General features: G+C 55.9%; 1 protein-coding gene and 1 long non-coding RNA gene across 2 annotated transcripts in view; one reads left to right on the top strand and one right to left on the bottom strand.

Annotated features, from left to right (window-relative positions):
* The window catches only part of LOC114807418, a 41,362-nt gene extending 35,524 nt beyond the window's left edge, over positions 1 to 5,838 (top strand). The window contains exon 3 of the long non-coding RNA XR_003755502.2: positions 5,368 to 5,838. This is a non-coding gene — a long non-coding RNA (uncharacterized LOC114807418). The remainder of the gene's footprint in view (positions 1 to 5,367) is intronic.
* A 5,159-nt stretch (positions 5,839 to 10,997) lies between these two features.
* The window catches only part of PFDN1 (prefoldin subunit 1), a 49,650-nt gene continuing 40,514 nt past the window's right edge, over positions 10,998 to 20,133 (bottom strand). The window contains exon 4 of the mRNA XM_029052444.1: positions 10,998 to 11,505. Coding sequence (XP_028908277.1) covers positions 11,422 to 11,505 — 84 coding nt within the window. The 3' untranslated portion in view covers positions 10,998 to 11,421. The remainder of the gene's footprint in view (positions 11,506 to 20,133) is intronic.

Genomic DNA, 20,133 nt, shown 5'->3' with positions numbered 1-20,133 from the left:
GGGCTCAGTCTTAATCCCCATTTTAAAGATGAGGTAACTGAGGCATAAAGAAGTTAAGTGACTCGCCCAGGATCACACAGCAGACAAGTAGCGGAGCCGAGATCAGAACCCGTGACCAGAGCCAGTCCTTGGCAGCCGATGTCTCCCATTCTGCCCGACCCTGGCCCTGGCGGTCACATGGTGTCCCCCTGAGCTACCGTCCACCGGCTTGTTATCCATTTCCAGGACTTTGCCTCTACGCCTCCTCCTACCCCTCCTCTATCCCCTCCCTTTACCTTTAGCTGACCAGTAATCTTTTTGGCAAAACCAGGACAAAGTGCAAGCATGGAGGCCGCCTTCGTGCTACCAGGTTTTTGCTGTGCTACTACTACAGTAGAGGAGAACACAGCACAGCTCCTGTGTCAACTGCTGGAACGCGCCCCACCTCTCCCCCACCCAACCTCACCTCTGCCTTCCCTCTACTGTAGTAGGCGTTTTCTCCCAGTGCCCCAACTGCTCTCTCGGCTAGATCGTAAATCCCTTGAAGGCAGGAATCATGACTGCTGGCTTAATACAGTGCTCCACCCACAGTGGGTGCCCAATACTGATTGATTAGTTGGATTTGGAAGCTGGGGGTTCTGAGAGCTTTGTTACCCAGAGCCTAGGTCAAAGCGGCTCCCCACTCTACCCACCTTGGTCGAGCAGAAAGCCCTTTGCAGCCTTCTCCTCGTTTCAAGGGATGGAGGATATTTAGTAGAGAAGCATGAGAAGCAGCGTGGCTCAGTGGAAAGAGCATGGACTTGGGAGTCAGAAGTCATGGGTTCGAATCCCTACTCTGCCACTTGTCAGCTGTGTGACTGGGCAAGTCACTTAAATTCTCTGTGCCTCAGTTACCTCATCTGTAAAATGGGGATGAAGACTGTGAGCCTCACGAGGGACAACCTGATTACCCTGTATCTACCCCAGCGCTTAGAACAGTGCTCTGCACATAGTAAGCGCTTAACAAATACCAACATTATTATTATTTCATAGAGATGGGTAGGGGCCCGAGCCGCCATCTCCGGGGGCCCTGATTCTCCCGAACCAACCCCGCTCGGGGCTCAGCCGCCAAGAGGACCGAGCCATAGAGAATATTGCCAGGTAGAGGAGTGTGACCTAGTGGATAGAGTCTGGGCCCGGGTATCAGACGGCCCTGAGTTCTAATCCCAGCTCTGCCACTTGTCTGCTGTGTGACCTTGGGCAAATGGCTTCACTTCTGTGCCTCAGTTCCCTCATCTGTCAAATGGGGTTGAAGACTGTGAGCCCAGTGTGGGACAGGGACTGTGTGCAACCTGATTAACTTGTATCTACCCCAGTGCCTAGCCCAGCACCTGGCACATAGTAAGTGGTTTACAAATACCATTTAGAAAAAAAGACAGGAAAACTTTCTCCTCGTCCGGGACTGTCGTGCACCCTCTCGGGGTTTTAGCCATGTCCAGCGGAGGAATTCCAGGCCCAGCCGGCTTGGCCTTCCAGAGAGGGAGAGAGCAGAATGAAACCAGACCTCTCGGCAGTTTGCCCCAAATCAATTCACATTTCCTTATGCTAGGGCGGAGGGGTGCCCGGTGACTTAACAGAACTAGGAGAAAGATCGATTCTGCACTCAGGTTGACCTTCGACCCACCCTAAACAATAGGCCTAGAGTGTACATTCGGAAACAAACCCATGGGGCAAAAGTCCATCCCGACATAGTTTCCCTTCAGGGACATTCAGAATGCGCCCATGTGGCTTCAACCAGTCAAATCAATCAGTGGTAGCTGTTGACTGCTTTCTTTGTGCAGAACTTTATAATACTTTTGATGATGATAATAATGATACTTAAGTGCTTAACTCTGCCCTGAGCACTGTATTAAACACTGGGTTAATACAAGATCAGATCAGAAACAGTCCCTGTCCCACAAGGGGCTCACAGTCTAAGGAGCGATAATAGGGATCAAATCCCCATTTTAGAGATTGGGAAACAGGCCCAGGGAAGTGAAGTCACTTGTCACTTGGAGAAGCAGCGTGGCTCAGTGGAAAGAGCACGGGCTTTGGAGTCAGGGCTCATGAGTTCGAATCCCAGCTCTGCCACTTGGCTGTGTGACTGTGGGCAAGTCACTTAACTTCTCTGTGCCTCAGTTCCCTCATCTGTAAAATGGGGATTAAGATTGTGAGCCCCACCTGGGACAACCTGATTCCCCTATGTCTACCCCAGCGCTTAGAACAGTGCTCGGCACATAGTAAGCGCTTAACAAATACCAACATTATTATTATTATTATTATTATTGTCCAGGATCACACAGCAGGGATTAAAACCCAGGTCCTCTGACGCCCAGGCCTGGGCTCTTTCCACTAGGCCAGTAAGTGCTTGGGCGAATATGATACAATAGAGTTGGAAGCACAATCCCTGCCCACAAGGACATGAAAAAAAGATTAGGGAGAGGGGGAAATTAGTAAAGTGTACGGGTATAGGCATAAATGGGGGAGGGCTGGGATATCATCAGAGTATTAAAGAGGAACACAGCCATTTGCAGAGGGGTGGGGGGATGGGGGAAATTAGGGTTTTCACCGAGAAATTTAGGAAAGACCTGAGGTGGGTTTTTTTTGCATAAAACTACCCTAATAGAGTTAATCAGTAACCGAAACCAGCTCTGTGAGCGGAGATAAAAGCAGCCCTGACCTAAAATACAGATAGAGCAAGCCAGAGAGAGCCCTTTTGTTCGGCTGGCGGTGGGCACTGTTTGAACTGGGCTCTACCACCTGGTCCTCCGTGCCAGCCGGGCACCTCCCCAGATAGAAAGCTGCCAAAGCAGGCTCAAGTCACCCCCTTCCAAAAGCAGCAGGAGCAGAAAACAAACAGATGCTTGGCATTCCCCATTAACAGTTCCTGCCTCTCGAAGGACCGGATCAGCTTCTTCCCCTCGGTTGACTCAGTTCTGGTCTATAATAATGGTGCTGTTTGTTAAGCGCTTACTACATTCCGAGCACTGTGCTGAGCCAGCACTCGGGAGGTAGATCAGACACAGTCCCTCTTCCACAGCCCGAGGAGAGAGGAAAGGTAATGAATCTGCATTTTGAGGGATAAGGAAACTGAAGCCCAGTGAAATCAAATGACTTGCCCAAGGTCACACAGCAGGTAAGGAGGCAGGGCCGGGGTTTAAGTCCGGGGTTTAAGTCCAGCTCGGCTTTTTCTTTCAAGATATTTTACAAGTGCTAATTAGGTGCCAGGCACTGTTCTAAGCACTGGGGTAGATACAAGGTAATCTGGTTGGACACCGCCCACGTTCCACATGGGGCTCACAGTCTTAAATCCCATTTTTACAGATAAGCTATCAGGCACAGAGGAGTCTAGTTACTTGCCCAAGGTAACACAGCAGACGAGTGGTGAGGCCAGGTTCCGAACCCAGGTCTTCTGACTCCCAATCCTGCGTTCTTCCCACTAGACCAGACTGCTTGTCTATGGCTGAAAAGGCTGTGCATGAAACTGCTCTGCTCTTGGGCGTTATTTGATATCCTGGTCTGTAGGGTGACCTCCCCGCTCCCTCCTACACCCGCCACCTTCCTTCTTCTCATCTTCTTCTGCCCCGGTAGGGAGGGTTGTGAGGAGGATTGGGAGTGTGGATTACATTCTATGTCAGATGTAATTCTAATCAGATGTAAAAAGCTGTTTTCCAGGTAGTCTATCTACTGGGAAGCGCTGGGAGTCCCAGCTCTGCCACTGGCCTGCTGTGTGATCTTGGATAAGTGACTTAACCTCTCTGGGCCTCAGTTTTCTCCTCTGCAAAATGGGGATAAAAATACCAGCTCTCCATGCCTCTTCTATTGTGAGTCATGTGGGGGACACCTAGAAAACAATTCAAATGCCATTTGAAAGACCGAGAAAAAGGCAAGTGGAGGGGTGGGCCCCGATGGGTTACACTCTCTTGTGCCTACACTACCCACAGTCAGAGTCTGGAGGGGGAAGGTAATGGTAATAATAATAATGACGGCATTTGTTAAGCACTTACTATGTGCCAGGCACTGTACTAAGCACTGGGGTGGACACTAGCAAATCAAGTTGGACACCGTCCCTGTCCCACGTGGGGCTCACAGTCTCAATCCCCATTTTACAGACGAAGGAACTGAGGCACAGAGGAAGTGAAATGACTTGCCCAAGGTCACACAGCAGTTGCGTGGCAGAGGCAGGATTAGAACCCATCACCTGACTCCCAGGCCGGTGAGATTTAGCATCCCCTGCTGTCTTCAACTCTCTTCCTCCTCCACCTCGTGCCCAATCAGGCAAAGCCCAGGGAAGGTGATGACCTTCAGGACTTACCTTTGGCCGACTCTCGGCCCCCAAATCCAGGGGAGTCCGGACTGGCAACGGGCAGAGCGGCGGTCTGGCCCGCGGGATCTCGAGGGAGGAGAGGATGAGAGGCTGAAGAGTTGGGTGCTGTGGGCCTGTATGGGGCCCGGATCCGGGCAGGGGGTGAGGAGAGGGAGAATCGGTCAGTCGGATTTAGTGAGCGTTTACTGGGGGCACAGCATTGTACTAAGAGTTTGGGAGAGGACAGTATAACAGACGCATTCCCTGTCCACAGCAAATTCACAGTCTAGAGCCCCGGGATGCAAGGGCAAGACCGTGAAAGCTATCCACTGTCCCCTTCCGATCCGTGGGCGAGTCGGAGGAGACTGCCTTTAGGAGTTCATGAAGGGAGCTGGTCGGGCCAGGGGATAAGTGGAGAAGCAGGCCCCCCGTGTGTGCCGGCCCCCTGGCTGGGAACTGCGATCCCTGCTCTTCCCGCCTCAGGGACAGGCTGGGCCCGCCCTCTGGGGGATGGCAACATTCTTGGCACGGGGAGCCCGAGGAGGACCGGGCACCGCAAGGTGACGGGCAGAGCCACCTGTCGGGACCGGATCTGGACGGCTTCTCGATTGCCCCCCCTCCCCTCCATCCGGGGCCGGGCCTCTATTGACAGTGACATCCCAGGCCCTTCCCCTGCTGCGTCCTTGGACCTACCACGCTGGCGGCCTGCCTGCCCTTGGAAAGGAACTCTGGGCCCGGGGCGAGGGCCGAGGTCGTGGCAGGGCTTGGGAAGAGAGCGGGAAGAGGGGGTGTGGCCCCGGCCACAACCCACAGTTCCCGGGAAAGGCTGAGGCGGCTGGTTCCGGTCACTTCCCGTGGGCCCCGGGGAGTCGACGAAGCCCTTCGGAGGGCCGGGCGGCCCCGCGGGTCTCCTGAGGCAAAGGTCCAGGCCCGGCCTGTCCACGGCCCCTTTGGGTCATACCCGACCGGCGCCGACTGGGCCGGGGCGCACCCAGAAACCGCCCTAAGGAGGGAGGAGGGGGGCAAAGACACACCCTGACCCGTGTCTCTGTCTCTGCCCACAGTGTACGTGGTAGAAGAACAGAGGAGGGACAACCTGGACCAGAGCACCTGCCTCACAGCGTGCTGGACGGCGCTCTGCTGCTGCTGCCTCTGGGACATGCTCACCTGACGGCGTCCAGGGCCCCCCGCTGCCCCCGCCCCCACCGGGCCCGCCCCACTCTCTTTCTCGACTGTAATAACAGGCCAGCTCTGCGCGGGCCTAGCCTCGATGTACCAGAATCCTAGATTTGTGGTGGTTCCCACAGTTTCACTTAGCGTCACGGGCCTTCCTTTCGGGTTCCCTCTCAGCCACCTCCCGTTGGACTCCCACCACGGGCTCGATGACTCTCTTCCTTCTTTGCGTCTGTTTGGGGCTGAGAACTGGGGTGTGACACACGTATTTATCACAATGGCAAAATATGCAATAATTCAAGCCAATGAATGATTTTCTTTGCTCGCTCCCCACCCTTTCAATAAATTGGTCCAAAACCCCATGTGTCTGTGTGTGTCTATACCAGCAAGCATGTGTGTTTGTCTGTGTAACACTGTACACCAGCAAATGTGTCTGTGTAACACCAGAGAATGGCAAATTTGGGTATCTGTGTAAAACTGTAGACCAGCAAGTGTGTGTCTCTCTAAAACCTTAGAACAGCAAAACCAGACACCAGGCAGACTCCTGGGCCCATCTTGGCGTGAGCAGACCCAGGAAGTCGGGGGGACGCTACCCTGGTCCAGACACTTGTCATATCCTAATAATAACAATAATGTTGGTATTTGTTAAGCGCTTACTATGTGCAGAGCATTGTTCTAAGCGCTGGGATAGATACAGGGTCATCGGATTGTCCCACGTGAGGGGTGAGCAGTCTTAATCCCCATTTTACAAATGAGGTAACTGAGGCACAGAGAAGTGAAGTGATTTGCCCACAGTCACACTGCTCACAAGCGGCAGAGTCCGTATTCGAACCCATGACCCCCGGCTCCCAAGCCCGGGCTCTTTCCACTTAGCCACGCTGCTTCCTGCTATCCTGCTGAAGATTGCTGTATTAGCCACCTCAAGAATTTCCTTGCCCCTAGCCCTCCCAGTCCCTACCTTCACTCTGCTGCCTGCGTCATCTCTCTCAACACATCGTTCTGCTCAGGTCTTCCCAATCCTCAACGGCTTCCAACGATCGCCCATTCCTCTCCCCATCAAGCAGACACTCCGGACCATCGGTTTTCAGGCCCTCCATCAGCTCTCTGCTTTATCCACTCTCTTCTCCCATTACACCTCAGCTCACATTCTACATGCCCGTCAACCTCACTTTTGCACTGTACCTCATTCTCTACTCTCCTGCCTACGACCCCTTCCTCACGACCTCCTTTCAGTCCGCCAGACCGTCACCGTCCACTTTCAAAGCCCTTCTGCAATTCCACTACCTCTTGGCAGTTTTCCTCATATAGAAAATGGGGATTAAATACCTGTTCTCCCGCCTACTTAGATGGAGAGCCCCATGTGGGACAGGGGCTGTGTCCGACCTGATTAACTCGTACCTAGCCTAGCGCTTTGAACAGTGCTTGACACATAGTAACAAATATCGCAATAATAATAATACTCTTCCATTTCCCTTCTCTGTAATTTATTTTGATGTCGGTCTCCCCACCTAGACTCTAAGCGCATCGTCAGCGGGGAACAGGACCACCACCATCATGGTACTGGACTCTCCCAAGCGCTTAATACAGTGCTCTGAACCCAGTAAGTGCTCAATAAATACCACTGATTGATCGATAACTGTTCTACCACACTTGGCCCTCTGTTTTCATAAAACCCATTCAGAGTCCAAAGTGAAAGCTACAGCAAGTGTAGTTTTCCACAGGAAATCACATAGAATGCATTCACAAACTCCCAACATTCCATTAATGGACAGTGTACCTTTTTTTAAAAAATCAGCAATCGAACAGTATATTTGCACCATTAAATAGGAATGATGATAAACATCAACCAAGATTTTTTACGTAGATTTGAAGTCTTAATTGTCAAAGTAGCATCTGATTTCAAGGTGCCTTGTTCTAACGGACTACAGTCCTGTCGCTAGGCTAGATGGATCCCTCACCTCATACTAGATTTAAGTAGGCACTCCAACCGAGGCCTATCAACACATTAAGGTTGAGGGGGAGAAGGGAGGTGCTCGCCCGTAGTTACCCGGTTGTGGGGGAGGCTGTTAGAAATACCAGCATTATCGGCCAGTCCTGAAAAAAGGTGTGATGGGGTGGCAGGCCTCCTGAAGGAATTCTCTCCCTCCCTGGGCAAGCACCTGGTCTCTCCAGCCCAGGGTGGCTCCTGAGCCATAGATAACACCGCCGGCCAGTGACAAATGGCCCTCCTACCTGTTCGTGCCTTATCATTTCCGGCCAGGGCCTGCTCTCGGAGGGTCCGCCGACGTCTCGGTTCGCGTGATTGGAAAGCATCTCCGGGGTAACGACAGCCGCGGCTTCTTCCTCTCCCTTCCGCCCCGCCTAAGAGCACCGTCTGGCCCCAGACAAGTCATCCCCTTTGGGAGCGGACAGGCAGGCCGGCCTTGCCTCCAGTAAGGCCCCCGGTCTCCGCCTCACCCCCAGCCCTCAGAGAGGAAGCCGCCCTCCCCCGAGCCTATGCCTGAGGGACACCAGCGGCCTGGCCCCCCAGCCCCGGTGCCGGCTCAGCGGGAACCCAGAGCCCCGTGGAATGCCGAGGGCCAGGCGGGAGCCCGCCACAGGCTGGGCCGTGGATCGGGGGGTCTCGTCCTGGGGCACCGAGGTGCCCGCTGCCCCGAGGCGCCGGCTCTGGTCTCTAGCTCTGGAGACGGAAACGGAGGCTACCCGACTCTCCCCAGGTGGCGGGGCTCCAGCTCGGGGTCCCCCCGGTTCTAAAGTCGGGTCCCAGGCTTGCCTGCCTCCTACGGAGGGTGCAGGGCCAATGAGGACAGGGATCGAGAGCCAGTTTCCCAGGCCCCTGGAGCCACGCTCACCAGACGACGGAAAGCGGGAAAGCCGGGGGGCGGGCGTCGGAGGACCTGTGTTCTAACCCCGGCTCCGCCATTTAATAATAATAATAATAATTACGGTACTTGTGAAGCGCCTTCGACGTGCAAGGCACCGTACTAAGCCGCTTGCCGGCTGCGTGACCTGGGGCGAGTCACTTTATTTCTCTGGGCCTCGGTTCCCTCAACTGCAAGAGAGGGGTTCGGGTGGACTGTGAGCCCGTGTGGGGCAGGGACTGCTTCCAACCCGATTATCTCGGATCGACCCCAGCGGGGCCGAGAGCAGCGCTTAACACAACAAGGGCTCAACGAATACCACGACAAAACAGCCCAGCTGGGCGGAGTGGGGCGCTCGACTGAGCGTGGGCCACAAGGTGGCAGCAAATCCCGACGAACGGGCCATTATTCCTTATTCCCTCCACCGACTCACCTGAGGGGAGCAGCCGCGCTGTGGATCGGCCTCTCCTCTCCTTCTCCTCTCCAACCTTCGCCTCTCTTCTCCCATTTCCTGCTGGGAGAAAGGCCGGGAAGGCTGGCGGGAGTGGAGAGTGGACTCCAGTTTCGGGAAACCCCGTCCCGGCCTACTTAACCTCTTGGGGTCCCTCTTACCTCGTCTGTAAAATGGGAGCGACGTCCCGACTCTCCTCCCGCCCCACCGGAGAAGGCCTCCGATCTGGTTCTTTAGCGCTTACCTTCTTATTGAGAGCTTACTGTGTGCACTGTACTGAGCGCTTTGGGGTGGGGGGGGGGTCAGCTGTGTGACTCTGGGCAGGTCACTTCCCTGTGCCTCAGTCCCCATCTGTCAAATGGGGATGAAGACTGTGAGCCCCACGTGGGACAACCTCATCACCTTGTATCCTCCCCAGCGCTTAAAACAGTGCTTTGCACATAGAAGGGCTTAACAAAGGCCATCATTATTATTATTATTACAAGACGAGAACATTGGTAGATGCGATCTCTGTACTTATAACCTAATGGCGCCAAGCGAGCGCTTCTTGAATATCATAAACTAAACACGTATGGAGGGATTTCCGGAGGGTTCTGCCCCCGGTGTGACCGCTGGAGGCACGCTTGGCAGTAGGACCGACGGAAGGCACCTACCGTGGCTTGAGAGTGGCCAGGAGTGTGTGGCGCACAGGATGCCAGCCCCTGGCCGGAGATCTCTCCCGCCCCCAGAGAGCACTGGCCCTGCCCCCCGGGGCCTCTCGGCCCGAAATCCTCCATCCCGGGCGTGGCCTAAGTGCATCCGACCGGTCGTCTGGGCCCTGCCGTCCGTCTGGCAGCACGATGACAAACCGGGAGGACTCACCCTGGGCAACGCGGCCCCCTTCCTCGGCCCTGTCGCGTGGTGACCGTGTCATCTTGAGGGCATCGCTGGTCCACCACCGCCCTTCCCCTAGCCCTAAACGCTCATTTTCTTATGGTGGAAAGTCTTCCCCAGTGAGGTCGGGGGGTGGGGGGCGTGGAGTGACCTCCAGGCCAGCTACAGTGACCGCACCCACGGGGTGTGTACCGGGCATGTTTGCAGCCGACTCCAAACTGCTTGCAGCCACTGGCAAAAATCAAAATGGGGTCAGTGGCCCGTGGGCTGAAACAATTCCCCGCCCCTGTCTTGGGGCGTTTGGGCTCCTGTCCCCCGTTGGCCATACGTAGATTCTATATTAATGTCGGTCTCCCCCTGTAGACTCTAAGCTCGTTGCGGGCAGGGAATGTGACCGTTATATTGTACTCTCCCGAGCACTTCGCACAGTGCTCTGCACACGGTAACCGCTCAACAAATACGACTGAATGACAGACCGACTAGCCGAGAGTCCGTTCTGCCCTCCGGAGACAGGAGTGCCTTGCGGCCAGGTTGGTGTTCTCTTGCTACTGATTTATTAACCCATTTACGATTTATGGCTATTCTTCAGGATAGCAAATCTGTAATCTCTACTGGACTGTAATAACAACAGTAATAACGATTACAGTATTTGTTAAGTGCTTACCGGGTGCCGGGCACTATACTACGCACGGGGGTGGGTACAAGCAAATCGGGTTAGACACACACACAGGGCTCGGTCTCAATCCCCATTTTACAGATGAGGTAACCGAGGCCCAGTTACTTGTCACGCAGCAGACAATTGGCGGGGCCGGGATTAGAACTTCCAGGCCTATGTTCTATCCTCTAGGCCACGCTGCTTCTCTCTAGTCGGGGAGGAATTATGTTTTATCCCCAAGCACCCGGAGTAGAGCTCGGTGCACGGTAGTTCCCCTGAAAGTGCTCTGCAAACGCTCAGTGCCCGGGACAGTGCTCTGCTCAAACCGAGCGGCCCAGGTTCAGAGCAGTTGCTCAGTCCATCCCGGGCATACGTGACGAGGCCATGGGTGCGGAGGTGGGGAGGAGGGGGAAAGGAAGGCCCAAACAGGAGGGCAGAGAGGGAGAACGGAGGGCAGGGGCTCAGAGTTTGGGTGGGGGCCCGTGGAAGTCGGGAGGAGAGCCGAGAGGAAGGACGGAAGACCCAGGCTGGTGGGGGTCGGGAGAGAAGCCGGGGCTGGCCTGACACTCAGCTGGGGAAATCTGCGGGAATACCGGTGCCGAGGGAGCCGCCCCCGACGACCACCACCTCGCGGCCCCCCTCACCCTCACCCTGGAGCAGTGACGGTGAGGAAAAAGCAGATTTAGCAGGATGGGATGGGCACCTTTTATTAGCGCCCCCGAAGTAGTAACAGTTGAGCTTTTAGGTCCAGGGCTCCCTCCTCCCTTTCCCCCAACCACGGCAGGCCCGGCTGCCAGCCAGGAGTCACTCGGGGGGGGGCCCACAACGTACCCCGAAACGTCCATAGTGCGAGGACTACCCCGGGGGGCGAGGGTGAGCGGGACACCGCTTTGCCCCCCATGGCCTGGTACCAGAGGCGGCGGGGCCGCCCGAGCCCCCCACGGGGAAGCCCGGAGGCGGCCGGCTTCTGCGGCTGGTCCCGCCCGCCCGTCCGGTGCCTGCTGCTCCGCCGGGCCGGTGCTCCCGGTGTCGCCCCTCACGGCCAGCCGGCGGCGGGGGGGCGGGACGGGGGGCGGGGATGGGGAGGGGGCCGGCTGACCTCCGCCTACTGGGCCCTCCGAGCCAGCAGCATCTCCCGGATGTTGTCCTCGGCGTCCTTCACGCTTCGTTCCAGGTATGACTTCCTCTGCTGGAAGGGAGAGGCGAAGGTGAGGTCGTGAGGAGGTGTGGGCAGGGCAAGTCTGCCTGGGAAGTGGGGAGATCTGAGGGGCGAAAGGGGGTGGGAGCAGCTCCCCTCCCCGGGACTCCGGCCTCCGCCCCCCATTGCCCAGAAGGACTCCAGCAAACGCCTCCCCGCCCTCAACCGTTGGGTGGTACTGAGCCTTTACTGTGGGCGGAACTCTGTGCTAAGTGCCTGGGAAAGGACGATACACTAGAGGTGGCAGGCACGATCCCCGTCCACCTTCGAGGGGAAGCACTCACTCCACAAAGTCCCGGAAGCAGGACGGCTTGCCTGGCCTGACCTGACCCACCCGGTGCAGGCTCCCAGCCGGCCAGGGGAGGGATTTTTCAGCGGTCTAGACCGCTTTAATGAGCGCCAGGGGCCCCGGAGCCAGCCACCCCGGCCAGGGAGGGGAGGCTCCTGGACCCCGGTCACCCCCGTCGGTACCGGAAGCCAACGGGAGCTGTTTGGAGGCCAGACGGCTGGCTTCTCCCCAAAGGGAAGCAGATTCGAAAACCAAACGTCTCAAAGCTCCGAGGTTGCAGCCGACAGACCAGGGGCAGGAAATTCCTGGACGGAGCTTCTAACCCACAGCAGACCGTCTCCTCTCCGAGGATTTCCAGGGTCTGGGCCAGACGCCGGTGGGAACGTAGCCCGGGATCGATTCTGCCCAAGACGGCCGGTGGGGAGGGGTCGGGCCCCGTCTGGGCATTCCAAAGAATGGTATCTATTGGCCCACGGTTCTCTGGGACGGCGACCCGTGTGCGAGCGAGCTGGTCGCCTCTCTCACCCCAACAGTGGGGACCAGCCCCTTCCCTGCCGAGAACTGAAACACCTCTCTCACCCCTCCGTTCTTCTCTTTAGCTAGGTTTGAATCACCCCATGACAGTGACCAGGACCCAGCTCCAGCCCAGCACCCCCATCCCACCCCCTCTCAAACCCCAGCCCCCCAACACAAAGGATAACAGCATCTAACAGTACACTCTCCCAGACCCGCTATACACACAGGTCAAGGTTTCCCCATCCGTCCTCCACCCACTGCCTCCTGGGCCCCCCTGCCCCGATATCCATGCCCAGCGTCACCGCTGTCGGCTTCTCTCCACAGCCCCCCGGGTCCACATCTCCCACCTCCAAATCTGGGGCTCCCCCGACTAGCCCTGCTGCTCCACGAGCCCAAATGAGACGCTGACAACTCTCGGGGACCCAGCCCGGACCAACGCCCACGGTCCGGCACCCGCTTACATGGCACCGGACAGACCTGAGCGGAAACGACGGGCAGGCTGGGGCCCCGTTCCCAAATCACCTAAAACCGGCGGAATAGCCCCGAGAACACATCCCACCCAAAGCATACGACGCTGCCCTCCTCTGTGCAACATTCCCCAACCGACCCCTCCCCCCGGCCCATGCGAACAGGCCTTCCAGTATAAACCTCGTTGATCCCGTCCACTCCGTACTGAGGGGTTCCCTCCCCCCACCGGCTCCGGAGCGTAGATGGTGATGTCACCGGTGCCCAGGCAGCCTCCTCGGGCACCTCTCGCCGGCGGGGTTGTTGGACCGGCCCGTTTGTTGTTGCCGTTGCTAGGGAATTTCACCTAACTACCCGGTACTACTGAATGTTGGACAAACCTATCGGTGCGGTTATCGGGCTGAGAGGGAAATTAAACTTCCTCTGTGAGCCAGGCACAGATAAACAACAACCCTTAGACTTTGCTTCTGAGTAAGGAGGAAGAGGGGCCCTGGCGACTCCTGACACATCACTGAGGAATCTACGTCCGGGGTGGCGCGCGGAGACGGGAGCAGTGGTCCAGCCAGCCTCGCTGCCCCATGGGGCCCGGGTGCTTTGGGGACACTTCACCAGATGGAGCCGACAAGTCACTTATCTGGCCTCTGCCTCAGCTTCCCCCATCTGTAAAATGGGGATTCTTTATCTGTTCCCTCTCACACTTCCACTGTGAGTCCCGTGTGAGGCAGGGACGGTTCAATCTGATTATCTTGCATCTCCCCAAGTGCTTAGTCCAGTTCTTGGCACACGGTTAAGTGCTTACCAAATGCCGCTTTTATTATTAGAGGTGGACCAGGAGAGGAGAAAGAGTGAATGCTGCCCTGCAAAACAGTACAGTGCCTAATGCCCAGCTCAATGCCAGTGGGAGACTGGTTTCTGGGGGAAAATTAGGGCATGGCGTCCTTCTCTTTGGTCACTAGTTCAGGCTATTCACTTCCACATGGGCCATTAACACAGACCCCCACCGCCACGGGGTGGGGGAGGGCTAACATCAGCCACCTGGATGTCCTTCACCTCTTTTCCCTGCACCCAACAGAGTCACCAGTAAGGATAAATACAGGATAAATCAATTGACTGATTTCCTGACTCTCCTAGCTGCGAGTACCTCCCACGACAGCGGAAGCGGGAGAGCAAGGGGCTGTGCCGTATGCCTCGTGCAGTTCCCAGAAACTCCTAAACAAGAGGCCTGGAGGCTGCCCCCTCACATCCCTCCCCTGACAAGCCCCGAAGGAAAACCACGGCCGGAACTCACGCTGAACCCAGCGGGATCCACAGTTCTGCATTTTGAGTCTCAGGTCCCGTTTAGGGGGAGGCTGGGGAGCGGCTGAAAGTTGGGGGCTGCCTTTCCGCTGACCCCCGTGAGAAGGAGAGCTTGCGCTGCGGTCTTTGCCAGGGAACACGCCGAGTGCCTGGGGGTCGGGGAGCCTTGCTTCCAGCCTCGAGTGCTGGGATCAGGCGGGCGCAGGCTGTCTAAAGTCGCCTCCCGAAACCTGCAGCTGCAGGAATTCACTCATTCAGTTGTATTTATTGAATGTTTACTATTACTATTAATAATAACGTTAATGGCATTTGCTAAACACCTAGTATGTGCCAGGCACTGTAGTAGTAATAATAATAATAATGATATTTGTTAAGCGCTTACTTTATGCCAAGCAATATACTAAGGGCTGGGGCGGACACAAGCAAATCGAGTTGGACACAGTCCTTGTCCCATGTGGGGATCACAGTCTCAATACCCATTTTACAGAGGAGGAAACTGAGGCCCAGTGAAGTGACATCCCCAAGGTCACACGGCAGACAAGTGGCCAAGTCCTTCTGACGCCCAGGCCCATGCTCTATCCTCTACACCATGCTGCTTACTATATGCAGAGCACTGTACTAAGCATTTGGGAGAGTTTGATATAACAATTGACACATTGCCCGCCCACAACCAGCTTACAGTCGAGAGGTGGGGAGACAGACACCAATATAAATAAATTACAGACCTGTACATATGTGGTGCGGGGCTTGTGGGAGGAAGAACAAAGGGAGTAAGTCAGTGCAACAGAGAAGGGAGTGAGAGAAGAGGAAAGGGGGGTTTAGTCAGGGCAGGCCTCTTGGAAGAGATGTGTCTTCTTTAAGGATAGCGAGAATAAGTGTCTGTGGATTTGAGGGAGGGCGTTCCGGGCCACAGAAGGATGCCAATGGCTTGGTACAGTGCTCTGCACAAAGTAAGCGCTCAGCAAAAATCACCGATTGGTGCGGGACAACCATGTGTCCCGGAAGGGCCAAGTGTATCCCTGGAGGGTGTCCGGACGGCATTCCCTGACGTTGCCACAGACGCCTCCAACCCGGGGCTCATCAGCAGTGAGAGCTCTGTGCCCTTGTCCCGGGGTGCTGGATTCCCCACACCACGGCTCCTGACTTCCTGGAAGGTTTTCATTATAAAGCAGGTCACACCCACCCCAAGTGTCCATCATCACCCCCCAACAAAACTTCCGAGACCCCACACTTTTGCACCCAAACTCAAGAACTGCCTCCCAAGAACTATGCAATGACCTTGCTGTCACCCCTTCCCGGCTAGCCCACGCGCCTCCCAGCCCCCTCCCGCTCTGGGCTCGCTTGTGTCATTCAAGGGCACTCGGTTTCGAGGAGAGGTGGCTGCCCCGTTTTCTGGGGGTTCAACTAGGGTGTTGGGAAGACCCTACTGGGGCTCCGATCAGGCTCCCTTAACCGAACCAGTCTGTCCCTGCCTGCTTCATGTACGTCCGAGGAGCCACCCGTCCTTGTCCGCAAACCCTCCGTGTCACGCTCGGTGGTCGGAGAAAAGCCTCCCACTCAGATCCTGCTCTCGAACTCCGGGGAGAATTCTCCACAAGCTGACCACAGGCTTGGCCTGATTTGCAGAGTTACCTACACGCTTTATCAGGCCAGCGGAGGAGAAATTCTTCCTCCCCCCAAAATGACGACACACCATTCATACAGCATCCAGGACCTTGTGCGTGAAAGAGGGAGAGTGACCCCAGAGGATTCTGAGAGCGGGACCCAGGCTCAGGGCCGCGCTCAGAGGATCCAGGGAAAATCCCTATCTTATGAGCCTTCCCTTCTGGCGTGCCGAGTGTGGGTAGTATCCACTTGCTGGAGGAAGTTTTCCGGTCTCCCCGGATTCTCGGCTCGCCCACTGCTCTGCCACTGGTGCGGCCTTTGGGGGGGAAGGTCTGGGGGACCTCGTCCCGACATGAAACACCGAGACGTTTCCCGCGGGGGGCTCCATGTGAGCCGGAGGAAAATGGGCATTCTTCACGCTGTGACTCATGGGCCGGCGTTTCCCTTTTCCAAGAGCCAGCCTGTAGGGGGCTGGTATTTCATTCTCACGACCGGAATCCTCTCATGGAGGAAGAGGTTGGAATCCCTAAAACCCTTCTGCTATGACACAATCTCTTAAATAGAAACCCCTGATGTAACCCGTCTTGTGACATGGGCCCTTTCCTTCTCTTGCTAGGACTTCTGTCTCTCTCTAAAGTTACCACTTCTCCGGTCCTGCCTTGCTTGGAGGTTGTAGGGAGCACCCAATGAGCCGGGGGGACCAGAGAGACCAATGGAGGTGGCACTGGGTGCCCGGGCCCATGCTCTGATGCCCCCCTCCCCTCCAACCTCAGCCTCCTACCATTCTGGCTCTCTGAGGCGGTGACAGACCCCAGCCCCTCCAAATTGGGATGCTCCCCCTCAGTGAAACGACCTGGTTTTTCTCAGCAGCAAAGGCGAACGAGTCGCTCTTTGCCCCTGAAGCTTTCGAAATCAAGAGCTCGAGAGAGTTCTCTTATTCCTTCACTCCTTCGGCATAAGCGACGGTAAAATACCCAAACTGAGCCCCTCATGAGCCGGGAAGGCCTGGGTGGGCCCGCTGACCATGCTGGGGACACTTAAGCAGATCTCTGGTGTCCAAGTGACAGCCATGAGGGCAAGACTGCCCTGTGCCCATCTGTCGCTCCTAAGAGGGCAGGGAACAACCTGAGGAAGAAGCAAGCCCTAGTGGAAAGAACCAACGCGGGGGTCAGGAGGTTTACGTTCTCATCCCAGCTCTGCCCCTGGCTTGCTGGGTGACCACAGGCAAGTCCCTTAACCTCTCTGGGCTCCCATGTCTGTAAAACAGGGACAAGATCCCAGCCCTTCCTCCTTCCTTGTCTGTGAGCCTGGAAATAGGGCAGGGATAGTGTCTAATCTGATTTTGTGTCCACCCCAGTGTTTGCCTTGCTTCACAGTAAGCACCTGATGAAGACCATAACTAACCAGAAGCCACGCTTTGTTGCAGAAAGGGACAACTGTTGAGCCGGGGATTTGGTGCAGACTAGCCTTAGTACAGACTAGGACTTAGTACCGTCCTCGGGACTATAAGCTTGTGAGCAGGAGACTCTTGTTACGCTATACTCTCCCAAGCTCCTAGTAGAGTACTCTGCACACAGTTAGCGCTCAATAAATACTACTCATTGACAGAGTGGAAAGGGGGCGGCCACAGGGTTGGGTTTGAGTAGTGGAGAGGAAGAGGACGAGAAGGTAGTGGGAAATAGGAGCTGAATCCTAGCTAGCTTGGCCCAAGGCTTTGCAATGGCTGCAGAGGGATGATCGCAGTCGAAATCTGAGGAGGAGGAGGAGCAGCAGCCGCAGCAGAGGGAGCCAGTGGAGGGCGGAATCCGACCCAGCCACAGAAGGCCTCACTCTGCTGAAGGCGAAGGCAGAGGGAGGAACTCACTTCCAACTCCTTCTGTCAAGTACCCAACGGGCCGTGAGACATTTTTTGGGGGGCTGCCAGCCCCCACCCCCGCGAACCCCAGCAGTCTGGTAACGCTGGTGGTAACGTGGCACAGGGATGAGAGAAAATCCAGGAGGGGAAAACCCTGATGAAGATGAATCTGCCTTTCCTTTGATCGTAAAGTTCTCTCTGCCAGGAGCCTGGGGCTGTGATCAATCAATCAATCAATCATAATAATGTTGGTATTTGTTAAGCGCTTACTATGTGCAGAGCACTGTTCTAAGCGCTGGGGTAGACACAGGGGAATCAGGTTGTCCCAACGTGGGGCTCACAGTCTTAATCCCCATTTTACAGATGAGGGAACTGAGGCACAGAGAAGTTAAGTGACTTGCCCACAGTCACACAGCTGACAAGTGGCAGAGCTGGGATTCGAACTCATGAGCCCTGACTCCAAAGCCCGTGCTCTTTCCACTGCGCCACGCTGCTTCGCTGCACGCTGCACGCTGCAGAGGGTACAATATAACACAGTTGGTAGACACATTCCCTGCCTACGATGAGCTTACAGCCCAGAGGGGGAGACAGACATTACCATAAATTCTTGAAAGCATCCTGTCACTCTTTCCGCATATCCTTGGGGGTGGGGGGTGGGGAGAGTGAGTGAGTGTGTGTGTATAGAGGGAGAGGGTGTTTTCTGGCTGCTGGTCTTGTAGTCCCATGCTGTCAAAGCACACCCTGGGGCCACCCACCAAGCAGCGGGTGTGAGCACGACTCATCGGAAGTCGAGCCACTCCTCATCCCTTGCCCCGGTTGGAGGAGAGGAAGAGGCTGAAAGCTGCAAACCCCATTTTCCACCAGGAGACGGCAGACAGACCGCTGGACCGACGTCACCTCTGCCGCCTCCATCCTGCTCTGGGTCCCTGACGTCCCTGACATCTGGGCCACATCTACCTGCCGCCCACACCCAGCACGGAGGGCGGAGGGCAGCAGGCCGCAAGCAGGAAAGGCGAGGAGCCCAGGGAGCTTGTCCTGTGGGAGCCGACCCCTGGACATTTCCCTCCCTTGCCTACCCGAGCCCTCTGGGACAGAGTCTGGGGAAAACCCCACTCAGGGCCTAACTTCCACTTCCTACAGCAAGCTGGCCCTTGGGCGAGTACAAAGATTGCTGACGGAGGGGCTGAAAAGCTACCCTACTGAGATACGGAAAGGCTTTCAAAGTCCTAAATATATGCATACACATACACTCTCTCCACACCCCAAGCCGGCCTCCCAGTGTTCCAGGAACACATGGCGCTGGGGGAACCCACCGGGCTTACCCTGCATGTGATGTGCAGAGCGTGCTGCCCGTGGGCCACACTGGGCTGCCCGTCTGGCGGCGAGGCTGGACAGGGAACACCCGGGGAACCACCACAAATATCTGCACGCTGTTAGGAGCCCAGTGAGTCACTCCTTCTGCCTCGTTGGCTTGAAAGTTCCCGCCTGGGCAGGGCCGAGTTTTTCTGCCGCTTCGGATTGGGAGAAAGCATCTACCTAGAATGTTGAGAGAAAGGATTTGCTCTTCTAAAGAGCAAGAGCAAATTAGGTGACGGGACTATCCTTGCTTCCATTGTCTCTGGCCTTGAGGCAATTCTTCACTCACAAACTTCTCCTAGATTTCAAGAGCGCGTCCCCATCCCTCCGACCCACCGCAAGCCGCCAAACGCACAACCTACGCTCCTCCGGCAATCCAGACCAAGGAATCCACCCAGCGTCCAGGGGAATCCAGAAGGCCTATGATCATGATCCCAGCAGGGTGCTCTGCACTCAATAAATACCACTGATTGATTGAGTGCATGAGTGACACTGACTATGGGGGGGGGGGGGGGGGCCTTTCCTAAGAATCTTGTTTTCTCGAGTCTCCTGCTTCCTTTCCTTCCCCCAAATATCCTCCCCCACAGAGACTGTCAGCCTTTGTGAGGGGCACAGGTCCCGTCTGAATGAATTCAGCTGGTTTACATTCACCCCCGCTTTTTTTAAGGTATCTGTTTAAGTGCTTACTATGTGCCCGGCACTGTATTAAGTGGCGGAGTTGACACAAGCTAATCGTGTTGTACCACAGTCCCCGTCCCACATGGGGCTCACAGTCTTAATCCCCCCATTTGACAGATGAGGTAACTGAGGCATAGGGAAGTTAAGTGACTTGCCCACTAGGAGACAAGCAGTAGAGCAGGGATTGGAACTCAGCTTTATTAATAATAAGGATGGCATTTGTTAAGCGCTTACTATGTGCAAAGCAATGTTCTAAGTGCTGGATTAGTGTTCGACCGATAGCAGGCGCTGGATAAAATTCCATTACAACTACTATTACTAAAATTACCACTCCTATTCCCCGATAGTCTTGGAATTTGTCTTTGCCCTGCGGGCACAAGTCACGGAAAGGGGCAAGACTTCCAAATTAACTTTGTTTGGAGTCGAGTTTGGCCTGAAGGTATGGTGCAGAGGGTGCGGAGGGGAAGGAGGGAGTGCCCGGAGGAGGCCCGGGCAACACCTCGCATTCCTGAGAGCGGAGGTGGTGCTGACTCAACCCTGGGGTCCAGATGGCAGGCGG

This window comes from Ornithorhynchus anatinus, chromosome X2 (assembly GCF_004115215.2).
Source record: "Ornithorhynchus anatinus isolate Pmale09 chromosome X2, mOrnAna1.pri.v4, whole genome shotgun sequence".
Classification (NCBI taxonomy): Eukaryota; Metazoa; Chordata; class Mammalia; order Monotremata; family Ornithorhynchidae; genus Ornithorhynchus; species Ornithorhynchus anatinus.
The sequence above is the reverse complement of the archived record's forward strand: the minus strand, read 5'-3'. Positions and strand labels throughout refer to the sequence as shown.